The sequence below is a fragment of the Notolepis coatsorum genome (assembly GCF_963971535.1).
Source record: "Notolepis coatsorum genome assembly, chromosome: 20".
NCBI lineage: Eukaryota > Metazoa > Chordata > Actinopteri > Aulopiformes > Paralepididae > Notolepis > Notolepis coatsorum.
In genome coordinates, this window is record NC_140184.1 from 39,734,991 (window position 1) to 39,751,955 (window position 16,965).

At 38.9% G+C, this 16,965-nt stretch overlaps 1 protein-coding gene across 1 annotated transcript in view; it reads left to right on the plus strand.

Annotated features, from left to right (window-relative positions):
- Window positions 1–16,965, plus strand: part of hsd17b12b (hydroxysteroid (17-beta) dehydrogenase 12b) — a 70,522-nt gene that overhangs the window by 15,360 nt on the left and 38,197 nt on the right. The window contains exons 2-4 of the mRNA XM_084337388.1: window positions 12,343–12,389; window positions 14,810–14,885; window positions 16,478–16,585. Of these exons, the coding sequence (XP_084193514.1) occupies window positions 12,343–12,389; window positions 14,810–14,885; window positions 16,478–16,585 (231 nt within the window). The remainder of the gene's footprint in view (window positions 1–12,342; window positions 12,390–14,809; window positions 14,886–16,477; window positions 16,586–16,965) is intronic.

Genomic DNA, 16,965 nt, shown 5'->3' on the forward strand with positions numbered 1-16,965 from the left:
AGGAGACCAGCAGGAGGCTGATGTCCAAGAATTAATCCAAGCAGGACTTGTGCAACCTGATCAAATTTAAGAAGATAGAGGATTGATGGAGCCCCATGGATTTTCTCAATACATTGAGACGTTTGTTTAAATGGTTACAGAGGTTTCTGCTGAGTAGTTCTGGAAAGAGTATTATTATTATTATTGATCTTTGGAGTTGTATCCAGTTATATACAGTTCACTTGTTAATAAATTTGATGGCTTTGTCATTATAAATGATTTCCCATATATTTTTTATCTTTGCAATTTTGTAATACAATACCAATGGGTTCAAATGGTAAAATCAGCCATTTTGAAATCCAAAATTATGCAGGTTATATTTATCCTATCCCCAAAATTACCTCATATTTGAATTCCCCATTAAGAAACACATCATCTAGACACCTTGCATGTTAGGATTTCCTTCAGATTCATGTTGGCATCCATGTATGGCCAAGGGGTGAAAAATGGTAAAATCTGCCATTTTGAAATCCAAAATGATGTAGGTTAAAGTTATCCTATCCCAAAAATGAACTCATATTTGAATTCCCCATTAAGAAACACATCATTTAGACACCTTGCATGTTAGGATTTCCTTCAGATTCATGTTGGCATCCATGTATGGCCAAGGGGTGAAAAATGGTCAAATCGGCCATTTTGAAATCCAAAACAATGTAGGTAGGAGTTATCCGATTAGAAAAAGAATCCCATATTTGAATTCCCCACAAAAAAACACATATTTTAGACACCCCACTCGATTGATTTTCCAAAAAAAAAAAAGTATGGCCCGCCCTACCGTCCCATGAACAACGCATGCCTGGTCAGGATCTAGGGGTAACAGTACTGTATATTGGAATACCGTTTATGTCACAAATGTATCAGTACTAAATACCTATATGTCCCTATGCCATAAATGTCTTGTATGTTGTGTACTATGTCATAAATGTCTATATGAATTGAAAATGGGGGACCCTGATGGAAACAAGACAAACGTCTTTCTCAGGTCTGCATCCCCTTAACAATTGTATGTATTGAGCCGTACTGTATTGTACCCATTCTGCAATCTGTTAAATAAAGTTTTCATTCATTCATTCATGGATTATGCAATGGCTAAACATATTCATGAAGTTCACCATAGTACCTCTGTTTTATTTACAGCTATCGGAATTGACAGTGTTCCACTCGCGTCTAGAGGAGGAAATAGACAAAGAATTCTAAACCAGAAAGAAAGTCGCTGGATCGATAGACTACAGGCCACCTCACTCCCAGGTTTAAATGATTCCATAGACATGGTATCATTTTTATAGGCCAGTAGAACACTTTATTTATTTATTGTATTTATACATTGTTATTTATTGTATTTTGATAGACTACAGGCCACCTCTTTGCAGGTTTAAATGACTCTTTGGACATGTTGTCACTTGTCACTTCTATAGGCTAAGTCAGGGGTCGGCAACCTGCGGCCTCGAGGCCGCATGCGGCTCTTTAGCCAATCAGCTGCGGCTCCCTGGCAAAAAATAAATAAATAAATAAATAAAATGTTTTTACCTTTTTTTTTTTTTTTTTTTTTTGTGGAGATCGATGTCATACTGTGACACTGAAATGAAAAAAATATTTCATCAACTAAGATATTTAGTCAACAAAAGGCTTACCTGTATGCCTGATAATGTGGTGCAAAATTTGCGAACAATGAAAAATTTACTTTTTATTTTATAGATTTTCCACAAGTAAGGGAAGGACTCTAATAGAGCTGCATAGTTCAGGGTTTTATTTCAAAGTAGGTCTACAGATGCCAGTGTTTTTTCTCCTTTTCTGTGTTTTATTTCAAAGTAGGTCTACACATGGTATTCTTTTTTCAAAGTGGACTACTTTCTATTTTATAAATGTTCCACAAATAAGGGAAGGTCTCAAATATACCTGAATAGTTCAGGGTTTTATTTCAAAGTAGGTCTACAGACACCGGTGTTTTGTCTCCTCTTCTGTGTTTTATTAAAAAATAGGTCTACACAGCCAGTATTTTTTTCTCCTCTTCATAAGAGTTTGAGGTTTTCCTTTGGTAAAAACAGGTAAAAACAGCAATTAAAAAGTCAAAAAATTTCTTTTTGTTGTTTTATAATTCCATTAATGCAACAAACTGTGTGCTATAAGTATAAAGTATAATAAATCGCAAATTACTTTGGGTATGCAATTGTCAGGCGTTTTATGCTAAATGTGGGGTATGCTTGGGGATATATAAAACGTTATACACTGTGTTATCTTCATTTTAAGGGTAAATAGGTAAATAGGCTCCCTGAGCATTTTATTTTGTGGGACGGGGGAAAAGTGTCTCTTTTGATAGTAAAGGTTGCTGACCCCTGGGCTAAGTAGATTACATTATATAGTAGTATCTTTTGTCTTGCATTACTCAATGCTCTTACATTGTTGTTTTTGATCATTTTTGATATTATTATTGATCTATTCTATGTTTGTTTTGACTCATTTCCTTATGTTGTTATAATATTTTGTGTGTATATATACATATATAATATACAAATTTGTTTATTTCTATTTAGTATTATTGTATATTCCTTCAACTCAAGTTGAGAATGTTGCTTTGCCTTCATTCATTTGGGACCAGCTGTCCCCCATTGTAATTAGTCACTCCCTGAGTTTTGTTTTTTCCTTTTTTCTTTATTTAGTCACAGTATTGTCTTGTCACAGCTACAACACCCTGAAGAAGGCCATGTAGGCCGAAACATGTCGGTTTTTTTAATATTTTTCTAAATAATGTAAGCCAACAAATAAAGGCTTTTAAAAAATTTGTAGAGCTGCCTTGGATCTCAACCTTTCTTTTATAAAACGAATCCTACCCCGGATTTAATCCAAAGAGCACCTACCTGAAACAAAACAAGAACGCTGAATCCCTCTCCATATCCTCTGTTTTGTTCAAAGACTAGCATACACCTCTGTGATTTAAATGTGTCCTTAGTAACTTATACTTGAGGGTTGTACTGGGGTTGGATGCAGTTCCCCGTTGGTCAGTGTCTGTTTTCCATCTTCTGCTGTGTTTAACGTTATCTGTTTGCGAGTGCTCCCTTGACAGATGGGTGAGGGCTAGTACCGCAGGACTTTTATTCAACATTATATATGTCCGCGGGTTGGCCAGTACTGCGCAAACTTTTATTAAACATTATATATGTCCGCGGGTTGGCCAGTACTGCGGGAACTTTTATTAAACATTATATGTCCTTGTCCGCGGGTCTTGTGCAGTGCTCTCGTGGCACTGTCAACTAAAGCGAGCACTCGGAAGACACGCACCGTTTGCCAGTGACTACTCGCCAGACTGGCGAGTGGTCTTCATAAATCACTCGCCAAACGTAAAAAATACTCATTTGGCGAGTAAAGTGGCCTAATTTCTGTTGATAATATTTACTGAGGATGGCCAGATATTTAATGTTGCTATTTAAGCATTTAAAAACACAATACATGATCATGTGATTTATTTTATGTGGTGTGTTGCAACGATAAACAACAATGTTGAAATTGAGAAGTTTGGACTTATTTTTTACAAATATTATTTACAAAAGTTGTTAGAGTTAAGTACAGAAAAAAGGTACCGTTGGTTACAGATACCGAATTCCAGGAGCTGGTATCGGTTCAAATGTGAACGGTACCAAACCCTAATATACGTATACATACTAGGGATGGGCGATATAAAACAATATAACAATATTTCAGGGTAATTTGTGGTAACAATTCATTACTATATGAAAATAAATACTGAACATGTTTTATTTGGTGATTGCAGCAGCATTTATTTGTGCAAAATAGTGACAACATTGGTCAAAATATAAGCATAAAATAATATCTCCAGGGAGGGCAACTAATGTTATTAGACAGAGGGCAGGGCAACCCATGTTGTTATTAGACAGAGGGGAGGGCAACAAATGTTATTAGACAGAGGGGAGGGCAACGCATGTTATTAGACAAAAGGAATGGCATTTAATATTATTATTAGACAGATGGGAGGGAAACTAATGTTATTAGGGATGCACGATAATTATCGGGCCGATATCTGCAATTATGACGTCATCCCGATAAACCCGATAACGTTATTGATAGCTCCGATAATATAATATATTTTTTGGTAAAAAAAAATGCGGTGGGTGAATTGGGATGAAGGGCGTTTGTTTTTACTGTAGGCTCCTCCCGTTTTGCCAGTACTATGGTACGACTGATGGCGTGTGGTTTAGGAAGAGGGCGTTTTACACAAATCCAGCGCTCCCTTTCTTGGCTGTGACGTAGCCACGTAAGTTTCGAAGCAGTGCGGATGTAAACAAAGATGGAGGAAAAAAGTTCGCTTGCTATTTGTAACAAATGCAATGCAGAAGTTCCATGAGGAGGGAAAAGGGCAACAACTTATAATACATCCAACCTAACAAGTCACCGGCAACATCACCACCGTTACGATGGTGTGTTAAAAGCCTACGACGACGCGCGAGCAGCTAAAGCTGCTGCAAATCTAGCCCCTTTCATGAGGGTTGCATCAATGCAACCCTCGGTTGAATACGCAGTCACTTATTGCTCCGTAGTAGCCAGGTTAATTTGCACCACCAAGCACTGCTTAAAAGCTAGCGGCTTGAGCCCTTGGGTCATTTCTGTCAAACTTCTTTAATTTAGCAAACGCCTCGTCAATAGGTACAAGCGCTGCAGGTTCCTTTGTAGCTGGCTTTGGATTCACAGCAGCTTTAGCTGTTTGCGCGTCGTCGTAGGCTTTTAACACACCATCGTAGCGGTGGTGATGTTGCAGGTGACTTGTTAGGTTGGATGTATTATATTAAGTTATTGACGGATTGTGAATTTTCTGATTCAAATTATATTTATTTGGAAAAATAAATATGGTCACTTTATCAGTTAAAACGGTTGTCTTGGCTTTGTTTTGTTCATAGTAGTAACGCTCATGTCATGATAAATCTGGTTAGGTCAAAACTACAGGAATATACATTTAAAAAAAAAAAAAAAGTATAATACAATAAATATCGGTTATCGGTATCGGTATCGGCCGTGAGGAGCAGAAAGGTATCGGTGTCGGGGTCAAAATCAATATCGTGCACCCCTAGTTGTTATTAGACAAAAGGAAGGACAACTAATGTTATTAGACAGATGGGAGGCCCAACTAATGTCAATATTAGACCAAGGGGAGGGAATAGAGTTTCTAGTATTCCCCCCCCCGTATTTGGGAAATGGTGCTATTTTTATTTATTTTTTGTATCACTTGAAATAGTTTTCCACTGCAGATTTCAATTAAGTCCATCTTCTTTACCAATGCTCTGCTCTCATATTGATGACTGAGACTACACCATTCGTAGTGTGCATCTATTGCCACAAGGTAGCAGCATTATTAGTGAAAATGGAGCTCCTCTGGCTTTCAGCCATGCTTGTGCTTGTATCATTCTGGTGACGAGAATGCTGTAGGGTGTAGGCTATTATGCATGCTATGGGTTTGCAAATTCATCAACACATCATCACGCAGCTCTATCTCTGTCTGATATCATGATATGACACTGTTTTGATGTCTAAATGTATACAGGTATTATCATGAACGATATATCGCACAGCCCTAATACATACTGTGTGGATTTTAAAAAGAAAATAGACTATTTTGAAGGAAATTGCACTATGACAAAGATAGGTAGTGAGAAAAAAAAATATATATATATATATTTTTTTACTTTTAACTTTTTTTTTTTTTTTTACACACACATCCGCGACCCACTCAAAATGGCTCCGTGACCCACTTTTGGGTCGCGACCCACCAGTTGAGAAACACTGCTTTACAGTACTTAATTTTCAAAAGACCACCACCTGCTGCCACAGTTTTAGCATGTATATAGTATAACAGTGTCATCTGCATACATCAGACCGGCACATCCGGGTACTTTGTCTTTTTTCGCGATGCATGCCTACTTGTGGGGAAATAACAGACAGTCAGACACTGTTCCTATTGACCGCCATTGTATTTGGCTTGTGTAACGGCAGAAGCAGAACGCTTACATTGTTTGACAAGTTTGTTTTGTTAGTGCATCATGTTAAGTCAAGCAATTACTTTCAAACGCTGGGCACCATTGAGCGTTCGCACCATTCCAACACTGGGCACCATTGAGCGTTCACATCATTGTGAAAAGTTAGGTTTGATCCGTTTTCCGGCCTATTTCCCCAGTGAGCTGCATGATATTTCCTCATTTCCCTACCTGGACATTTAATATTACACTTATGAATCTCCAAGTTACCTAAGACTAAGAGGTAATGGCTATTTCTGTGCAACGATTGTCTTCAGCGTGATTTTTATGTGTGTTTTGTCCTGATTCCAGAGTTGTTGTTTTCCCCCAAAAGGGGCACTTCCAGAATTTAAACGTGGCAAAATTCAGTACAATTGACGTATTGCCGTTATGATGTATATCTGGATGTCTACTTTAGAGCATGTGACGGAAAGCAAAGATGGGACAAACATTGCAACAGTCTGAATGGTTCAGCAGTTATTGTGTAAACATTTATTGCTTTGAACCAAATCTGAGAGAGGGAGAGAAGGGGTATATAAACATGACCAACTCAACATGGATCAATAGAGGTTTAAAGGGGTTAGAATTTAGTTTAGTTTTTTGTTTTTACAAGGTCCAATACAGCCACTTTGACATATTGCAAGCAACTACCCATTGTGTTGTATCACAGTATTTTAGCTAATAGCAAAAAAAATCTTTAATCAAATTTAGCTAATGGCTAATTAGGGGTGGGAATCACCAGTTTCATCATGATACGATACGATATCGATTCTTTGGACAACGATACGATATTTGCCGATATCACAAAGTCTCTCACGATACAATACGATACGATTAGATTCAGGTGCCTGCGATCGATATGAGATGATATCATATGCCGATTTAACACAATCAGTAACATTTAGATCAACAAAAAAAAGGTAATGAAAATATCATTTGACATTTGTATTTTTGAGCTCTTCCAGACATTTAAAGGAAATCAATCTATTGTTTTTAATACAAATAGACCTCCTGTTCACTGTAAAGTGCCACGTTTTTATATATTGAGCTTTAAACTTTAAGCTAAATTTTTTGGAACTCAAAACTCACAACCTCCCTCTCCCAAACCGTTCCTACAACAATTTGTTGATGTTGCATGATCATGTATAGGCCTACATTTATTATGTATTATATTGTTTATGTTTAAATAACATTTAAACATCAAACTCCTCTGACCTCATCTGGTCTTTCCAAAGACGCGCGCACACACACACACACAGAAAGGGAGAATGCTATGCTGTAACATCTACACACACGGAGCTACTGCTGTTGTTCTTGGGCGGATATGAGACTCGCCACAGGATTTTCAAAATAAGAGTATCGATATGAATCGATCTTATTACATCGCATCGATCCGATTCGATTGTTGATAATTACATCGATGTATCGATCTGGATCGATGTATCGTCCCACCCCTATGGCTAATGTTAACAACTTTTCAGTACCTTTCCTTGAAGCAGGTTGGTACACACAGGGTTAGGTTGTTCAGAAGGTTACCCACTTTGGCAATATTTTGGCAATGGGGATCAAACCAACAACCCTTCTCTAACCTGCCTGCCAACCTGCTATGACCTTTAATACTTTAATACTTCATAAGAACTATCTCAAACCCGCCCTCTTTTCTTGATCCTCCAATCACAACTGTTGCTTCCCTCAGACAAACAAACTCTTGGCAGATCTATAAACATTTACCGTCGTTTACTTTGCTTAATTAAAAGAAAGTTAATTAAAGAGTCCTGCAAGAATTTTATACCATGACATTTCTTCCTAAGATTTTTGAATTTTTTTGCAGTGTTTATATGGTATTACAGTACAGTATATTGAATCAAACGTATCAACATCAAGTAGCTTTGCTTTGATATCTTGGATGTTAAACATGGCTCTTGGCAGTTGGCACATTTCTCTGATGCTCTGTTTTAGCCTGGTGTTGGTATCTTCTAGTTCCTAGTTTTAAGAGCAAATCTACTGTATCGCCTTTCCAACATCAACTGTCTAGCAGCTGGTGAGATGACTGTTCAGGTGACAGAAGGTAACCCTGAAGCACTAAAGATACATAATAACAAATACAAAATATTATATTATTTATGCTTTGGACTATTGCCAATATCTCCCTGAACATCAGCTAATTTGCATTGCTACTAAAAAGAGTATTAAAGAGTAGTGTGACTGTATCAGTACTCCAGAGTGAATAGGCTTTGCCTTTCTGAAAAAGGCACATGGCAACTCACGCTGTTGGAGAGGGCGTATCACATAGTGAAGTAGGTGGTCCACGATAGACGTCAGCCAATCAGAGAGAGGAAGCCCCCTCTGGAGGAAGAAGACTGGGGGATTGTGTAATACAAGAGACTGAACAGCCCAAGGACAGGGAAATGGACATTAAGACGTTTAGGTTGTAGAAAGACAACACAGAGACCCATCATTTATGCTACAATAACTGCAAGGTTATACTGGGGGTCTATGTATACATTTGAGTGGAGGTGAAAGTGTGTATTATTAAGAATAATGGTTTTGTGCTAAGGATTGCAGTGAGATGTATTCCTTTGTCAGTGTGAAAGGGTGGGAAGAGGAGCGCTGGGAGCAGCAGCTCGTTGGTATTCTGAGGAGCACAGTGTGCTAGACGAGGCTGCAACGCCTGCTGCTATTTTAAATCGCCAGTTCTTTTTTTAGCTTGAATATTCAGCAGCGGTGTGTGTTTTCATCCGTGTGTTCAACTGTCCATTCGTACGGACATTTATGAGAGGACTATTGTGCAGAACTGAAGTGACGTTATCCTTCTCCGATGCATTTCTTTTGTTACACCTCAGTTGTAGCATCCATCGCATCACTTTTCTTATGAGTAGAATGATAGTTATTTTATATTTGAGATATAGTTTTTCAACATTAGAATTGATTTCAAATGTATTATGATCTGTATTATGTTGAAATCAGTATATGTTATTATGTTCTTCTCAAGCCTTATTTATTTAAGAATGTCTATGTTTATATACTTTACTGTACATGTATTAGGCAGTTTATTTCAATCAGATTTATTTATAGCTCATTTAACATGACACATGTCAACCAAAGTGCTGTACAGAGGGTAGATACACATAGATACATCTAGACAACATATAGACAACAATCACATCTCAGTTTTACGGGCACACAGGCAAACACACAGGCAAACGGGGCATGCCATGAGTCAGTGAACTTTACCATTAAGATATTTCCATTACACCTAACAATTATAAATATAGGCAAGCTAATCTTTCTGGATGTGCAGCAGCATCCCTGCAAATAGTGTTGGGGTGATGATTCAATATTATCGTTTATTGTATTGGGATCATGATGATTATTGTGATATCATTGTGCACAGTTCTGTCATCTAAATGAATGCTAATGACCACATGTTAACATTTCTCAAAAAAAATTTCAACATTTGAGCTGAAATAAGATATTTGGTTTGATATCACACATTACATTATCACAGTTAAATGTGTTGAACAGCAATTGGATCATTTATCTTGTGATTTTGCATACATTAACAGATTATGCAGGTGAAGTGAATCGTTTCAGGTATGTCTCCACCCCATAATTGTCAAATTAACAAGTGTCGGATTGAAATGTTGGCCTATATAGTAGCACTGCCATGAGTACTTGAAAGAAGCACCTAGCCTTATTTACCTAAACCTACATTTATAGGTTGTTCTTAATATAGACTGTTTTATTTGTGTGTGAAGGGAACATGCCTTGAGCTGTTGAACCATTGAGATTTTTTTTCTGTTCCCCTCACAAAGCAGTTCATTCTTAAAACAACTAAAAATAACCTGGCTGCTGTTTCCCTCATCGACTTGCGTACATACTCTCCCTCACTCCCCCCTCCACTCTTCTCGGGTCTATTTTTAGCTGCCCCTGGACTTCTTCATGTTCATCAACTCCCATTCTGTCTTTCCTCTCGTACTGTGTTCTGCGCAGCTCTAGCAGCACATTGTCCTCAACTGTAACCATCATGGCCGCCGAGTTTGGTACAGGGAGGGAGGGATGGATGGATGGATGATGAATTATGTTAGTATTTTTGTCATGTTAGAAATATTTTGGCTTTACCAGCCCAGGTTTTGATTCTAAACGGATAACATGGTAAAATGATTTGTATAAAACCTGAAGCATTGTAATAATGCATTACGCAACATATAGTTGCAACGCAATGCATTGTCTGAATAAATCATTTTCGACATCTGCGTGACTGTGTACGGCTTTGTGCCATTTAAAGATAGAACATGTACTGTAAAAGAGACTGCTTTGAACAACCTAATAAACATGCTGTGATAATAAGTCCGTACACAACACCAGGTAGGAGGAGGGACACAAGGAATAGGTGAATGTGATGTCTGAGGAAAAAAAACACCCAACTTTTTATTTTTTTAAATAGACAATTTAAGTTTGTATTTACCCCCCCCCCAAAAAGCAAGGTATTGTACATTTTGCATATTGCACATCATACATTGACATGGTTGGATCAGTCCAAACTAGTCCAGATCAGTCTAACCAAAATCATTGTATTTCACATGGTCGGAGCATGCCCATTGTGTCATCGATTTCAACATGCCCATGGTATTGACCATTCAATGGGATATGGACATTTGGGTCTGATGCAATGTAGGCAGCCTGATATTGCTTAAAATATATAAATAAAGTATTAATCGACCACCGGAAAAAAGGTACATTATGTTATAGCCATAAGTAATATATTCATGTATTGTATTTAAAATGTAACGTGTACGTATTACATACATACCTTTTTATGTTTTCAAAAAACGTAAGTTCCCCTGCTGGGGATCAAACCCTTAATGTTAACCCTAACTTTATGTCTTAACCATAACCATTAAGCGAATGTTAAAACTAACCTTTAACTATTATTATTATTATTATTATTATTATTATTATTATTATTATTATTATTATTATTATTATTATTATTATTATTATTATTATTATAGTGGTGAGAGCACGCCAGCGATTCTAATTTGCTGATAAAATACGTAAATATATTACTTATGGCAAAACTATTTAAAAAAAAAAAAGAAAATAAGCAATTTAATCTTGGCAATAAGTCTATTTTAATTGCATGAATGCGGCCAATAAGTGGTCCAGAGATCCATGTCCTCTTTCAACTTTTCTTCAAGAGGTGTATAATTAAATTGAAATGGGTTATCCAGCATTGGATGGATCAAAATGCCAAGATAAGTAAAACCTTCATTTGTAAATTGTAAAGGGGGGTAATGTATTCAGTCTGTCAGCATTAGAGTGGGAGAGGCTTGATTATACCTGACCAGTAGGTACCATTGGTGACCCGGTAACCAAGCTTAACATTTATTAGTTCACAATTATTTTGTTTGTACATTTTTGCCCGAAGCTAGTTCACGTCACCTGTTTCAAAACATGCAGTAGTGCTTTTCTCCCATAATTTGATGTCCCTGGATTATACCTGAGCAGTACATACCACTGGTAACCCAACTAATTCATATCAATCATCTTTTTCAACACTCGGTAGTAGGGGTGGGGGGGGGGGGATCGATACGTAGTACTAGTATCGCGATACTTTGCGTGACGATACTGTATCGATACAGGGACGCCAAGTATCGATATTTAATTATTCATAAAAAAAACGTATATATTTTTTTGTATAAGGAAGTTGCATTGTTCATTTCAATACCTGTAATAGTACAGTAGTCCACACACATGTGCATTCAGTTAAGTTGGAATATGACTAATACAAACAGTTCAGTTCGTCGGGTACATGCAACACAGATTACAGTGTTTACATCTGTCTGCTTGAGAAAATACCATGTTCTGCAATAAAAATGATTGAAGTGAGATGAACAGACTGAACTTTATTTTATTAGATAAAACAAGTTGACAAAGTTTTACTTTGCAGTTGAAAAAAGGTAATAAATAAAATTTGATAAACTTTTAATTTTTATTTTGCAATACTCAGCGTATCGCGATATATTTAGTATTGCGATACTATCGTATCGTGACGCAAGTATCGCAATCGTATCGTGAGCTCTCTGGCGATTTCCCACCCCTACTCGGTAGTGCTTTTCCCCCTTATTCAATTATAAATGTGACCGTGCCCAGCAGTATCGCCCACAAGTCGCGGAAGTGAAATTACTGAAAATCAAAAAAAATTTACTGCCAATTTAATTCACATGTTTTTTTTTCTCCCGCTAATATGACTTCTCCCTTGCCCTCTTTTTGCCCTCTTTAGTTGTGACGGGAGCCACAGACGGCATAGGGAAGGCCTACGTGGAGGAGGTATGGTTCCTAGGGTTTGGGGAATTTCGAGTGCTCCACAGAAATCACATTCAAGATTCAAGATGTTTATTTGTCACATACATACCAGGGCATACAGTGAAATGCGGGAAACATTTGATTATGTGATGAGAGGGAAGAGGCAGGTGGAATGTATACACACATTTATGGCCACCCTGACGCAAACGCCTCCCAAGTCTTAAATGTAATTAAAAGCGGTGAATAATCTTAGGCCCCGTTTAGACGGAAACGCTAGCAGGTGAATCCGCAAAAATATTTTTGCGGATGTGCCTTTCGTTTATACGGAAACGGCGTTTTTACGGGGTGAAACCGCAAAAAAGTGAGACTACCTTCCAGGGTGGAATTCCTAGAAACGCAAAAGCTTTGCGATCTCGTCTAAACTATCAAAACGTATAAATCTGTTAAAACGATGACGAACGGGTTGTCACGGCTCTGGTCGCGCGTACTGCTTACGTCACAGGTAGCAGGTATGCGCCAGTAGCCGAGACGTAAACAAAGCAAGTATGTCTGACTTATATCAACGGAGATCACCTGAAGGCTACATTGGCAGTACTTTTAACCCTTTCACTGCCACACGACAGAAGGTTACCCCTTTACTATCACACAACCGGCTGTCGTGTGGCAGTGAAAGGGTTAATCTGTCCCGCGGCGTGACTGGACTCTCTGTCTGTGAGTGACTCTGCTTTAGTCCAATCACATTCCCCATCCACAGTCTGCGAATCAGAGGCAGAGTAGGGCGGGTCTTCACAGCACGTCATGTGACATATGCGCCAATCGTGTGACAGCGGGTCTCCGTCTTTACAGCGTCGTCTGCACGGAGAATTCCACTCCAAAACGCTTGTCTAAACGTAAAATTAAAAGTGAAACCGCAAGATGACTTTTGCGGTTTCTGTTCACAAAACGCTCGTCTAAACGGGGCCTTTAATGTCAGAAGCAAGTTGGTCCATGCATTTGTTTCTCAAAGGGCACATAAAATATTTCTTTATTGGAAGTCATTCGATTTTGTTTAGCTGTTCCAAAGTAGGGCTGGGCGATATAACGACAACGATAAATATTGCGATATATTTTAATTTTTAATTATCGAATATCGAATTTTTTATTTTTATTTTTATTTTTTTATATAATTTTTTCTTTATTTCTTTTTTCTTTGTGACCTGCAACAGGGCAGTTTTTAAAACCAGAGACAGTGGACAGACTTGTCTTTTTTGCCTGCAACTTAAAGTAATGGCTTTGCTTGTCCAAATGACAATACTGACCAAATTGAGATTTATTTTGTTTGCTTTCTAATTTAAAATAGTTTGAAACCGTCTGTACACAGTAGGCTATGTGTGCTAGCACAGGGGTTCCCAAACTTTTCAGGCCAGGGCCCAGAAAATAAGGCGTCAGAGAGCCGCGGCCCAATGCACATCGTCTGGCTTTTTTTTATTTTTTTTGCCAGACGACCGATTTTTTATGCCAAATATCACTTCAATCCTATTAAGTTAGTTCAAGTTAGTTATTCATTTATATGTGCTATTTATGAGAGGGCTAACTTGTTGCAAAATAATAATGATAATAATAATAGCCTCATTAAAATACTATTGTTGCTTCGGTTGTTTTTAGCGTTTTATGTGCATAATCAGTTATTTAGTTTGAAATGTTCGTTGAAATAAGTAGATTTTTCGTTTTTGTTTATTTATTTAAGTTAATATAAAACCATATAGTCACATTTTAGAATACAATAGAATAGAATTTTAGAATACAACTAGAAACACTGTCCTGGCCTGCTTCTAAGTTCAGTGGCCTGACAATTTTTTATTTTATTTATTTTTTTAAATCATCTCGCGGCCCACCCGTGGCTGCTCGCGGCCCACCTTTGGGTCGCGACCCCGACTTTGGGAACCACTGTGCTAGCAGAGCTAGACTCCAGTCACGGTGCACATGTGCGGTGGTTTGTCCACCAAAAAAGCGCCAAAAGATCGAAAATAAACTAGCAGAGCCAGAACTGTTCAACTCCCCTGGAGCCACAGCCAGCAGAGAAGCCGGTTTACTTTAGCTTTTAAACCAGCTGCAGCCTGAGAACTGGAGTGTGAGGGGATGTAACACTAAATATGGCGGCAACAACAAAGAGTGGCTGCTAAATAAACATAAATTCTTTTTTTACTTATAACAATTTAGATAATTATCGATATTGAGAAATATGATAACATTATCATATCATTATCGCGATATGATTTTTTGCCATATCGCCCAGCCCTATTCCAAAGTCTTCCATTTCACTCCTGTATAAGCAATTGCTAGTGCTGTAGTCTCACGGACGAGTCCCATGATAAGACGGTGCTTCAAAATACCTTTTGTATTTGTGGAGCGCGCGTGTGAGTAAATGTGTGCCTCCTTTTGTTGACGTGTGTTGGTATTTTCAGCTCGCTCGCAGAGGATTCGCCATTGTACTGATCAGTCGCTCTCAGGAGAAGCTGGATGAGGTATCCAAGTCCATTGGTAATTATGACTCTGTGTATCTACGTGTGCGTGTGTCTGTGCTTCTATCACACCTGGAGTAGAATATATTCATGTCAGAAGTCCAGTAGAGCTCTGCGGTGCTCCCAACACACTTCTGGTTCACAGAGGCTACAGCCATAGTCTTCTGGAACCAGAGGGGAACACATAGTATACACCCCAGATGAGCATCTTCTATAGTATAGCGGCACGGTGGTGTAGTGGTTAACACTGTCGCCTCACAGCAAGAAGGTCCAGGGTTCGATTCCCGCTTGGGGACCAGGCTTCCGCGATGCCAGGTATCCAGGTGGGGTATCTCCCGGGCCTTTCTGTGTGGAGTTTGCATGTTCTCCCCGTGCTCGCAAGGGTCCCCCCCCCTCCCCCGATAAGAGAAACCCAATGGAAAAACATGCACAACAACAGATCGCTAACGCTGTCGCGTCCGTGACGAAGACGGGGAGGAGCACTTGGATGGTCCCCGGGCGTGGCCCATGCCACAGCCCTTGTCTGCTCCCGGCTGCCCTTGGGGGGAACGACGGGATGGGTTAAGTGCAGAGGAGTATCGCATCGGCGATCCTACAAAAAACAATGCATGCGTGTGTGTTCTGGTGTGTGTGCTAAACTAACTGCTGTGTGCCGCTAACATTGAGAGTCGTCTGCATGCCAATTAAAGACCTCTGTGACAGGTCCTGCATTATTATTATAGTATTATGCTTGGAGTTTGGATAGAAAATCCAACCCGGTCAAGCTATGGGAGGACAGTGCTTTGGATCACTCAATTGGTCACTGAAGTCCTAATCCTGGAAGATGTAAAGGAACAGTTCACTTTAAAATGATAGTTTTGTCATCATTTACCCACCCCCATGTCAGGCAAACTATTTAATGTGAGTTAGCTAGTGAGTTAGCTAGTGTAACTATCTTAGCCTTCTCTCAAACAATTGGAGTAAGCAGTTTGTGCACCACAATCCAAGTGTTTTGTAGTCAAATAATCCTAGTAGTCATAACAGTCATTCCAAAAGACATAACATATTATATTTACACCAGCGAGTAGCACAGTGTGTGCTTAGTGAGATGCTCCCTGCAGCAGAGAATGAGAACAGTTTAGACTGACTCACACAACGTGTTCTCATTCTCTCTGTGCGATGAGAGCTGGGTCAGTATTTCACCAAGGACTTGCTGTGTAACCAGGGCAGCCCTAGAGGATGTACATAAAGGATGGACTTTCAATTGACATTCATTCGTCTTTCTTTCCCTACGTCACAGTACTGTGACGCACACACTGTTTCTGGTTCAGTTGTTTCTGGGGTTGCACTGTGGGCTGGGCTGGGAGGACTGGATGACATCAGTGGACACACCTCTCCGGTTTTTACGAGACTGAACTCCTCTGGCCTCCTGGTGGAGCTACAGGGGGTTCTCTCAAGCTAAATATGTTTCCTCTTAAAGGAGGGACATCTGCATTTACATTACATCTCTTCTTTTCACATCTCTTCTCACCTAGTGATACTCCTCCTTTCACTCCTATTCTTCCTAGTCCTGATATGAAAAATCTTGCACCTTTCACAAGTTTTTTTTTTATTCATGTTCTTTTCCCTCAGAGAGCAAATGTGGGGTGGAGACCAAAACCATTGCAGCAGACTTCAGTGCTGTAGACATCTACTCTAAGATCGAAGACGGACTCGCAGGGCTGGAGATTGGAGTACTGGGTAAGACAGCAGTAGGTTTCCTGGTAGGGATGCAGGGATACTGCTATTTGGATATGAGGCAATGTGTAACATGTCGGAATTCAAAGCAAAGCGACTTGATTTTTTGCATTTTTGTCTCATAGAAAGATATCTAACTGAACTGTCCTGGGGTACAGGAAGAACATTTGTGAGTGTGCAGGAAGTGATGTTACCAGAACAATTTTGTCCAATTTGCACCAAACTTGAAAAATGTTTGTCCTACAGTAACTAAAGGTTTGAGTAATTTGGCCTTCTGATTCAGATAAATTTATGGTGGCGCTATTCTAAAACGACTTCTCAATGGCTCGCCTGATCATAATGACATTTTCAATGTCTTGTCCCATTGTGATATCCTACTGATG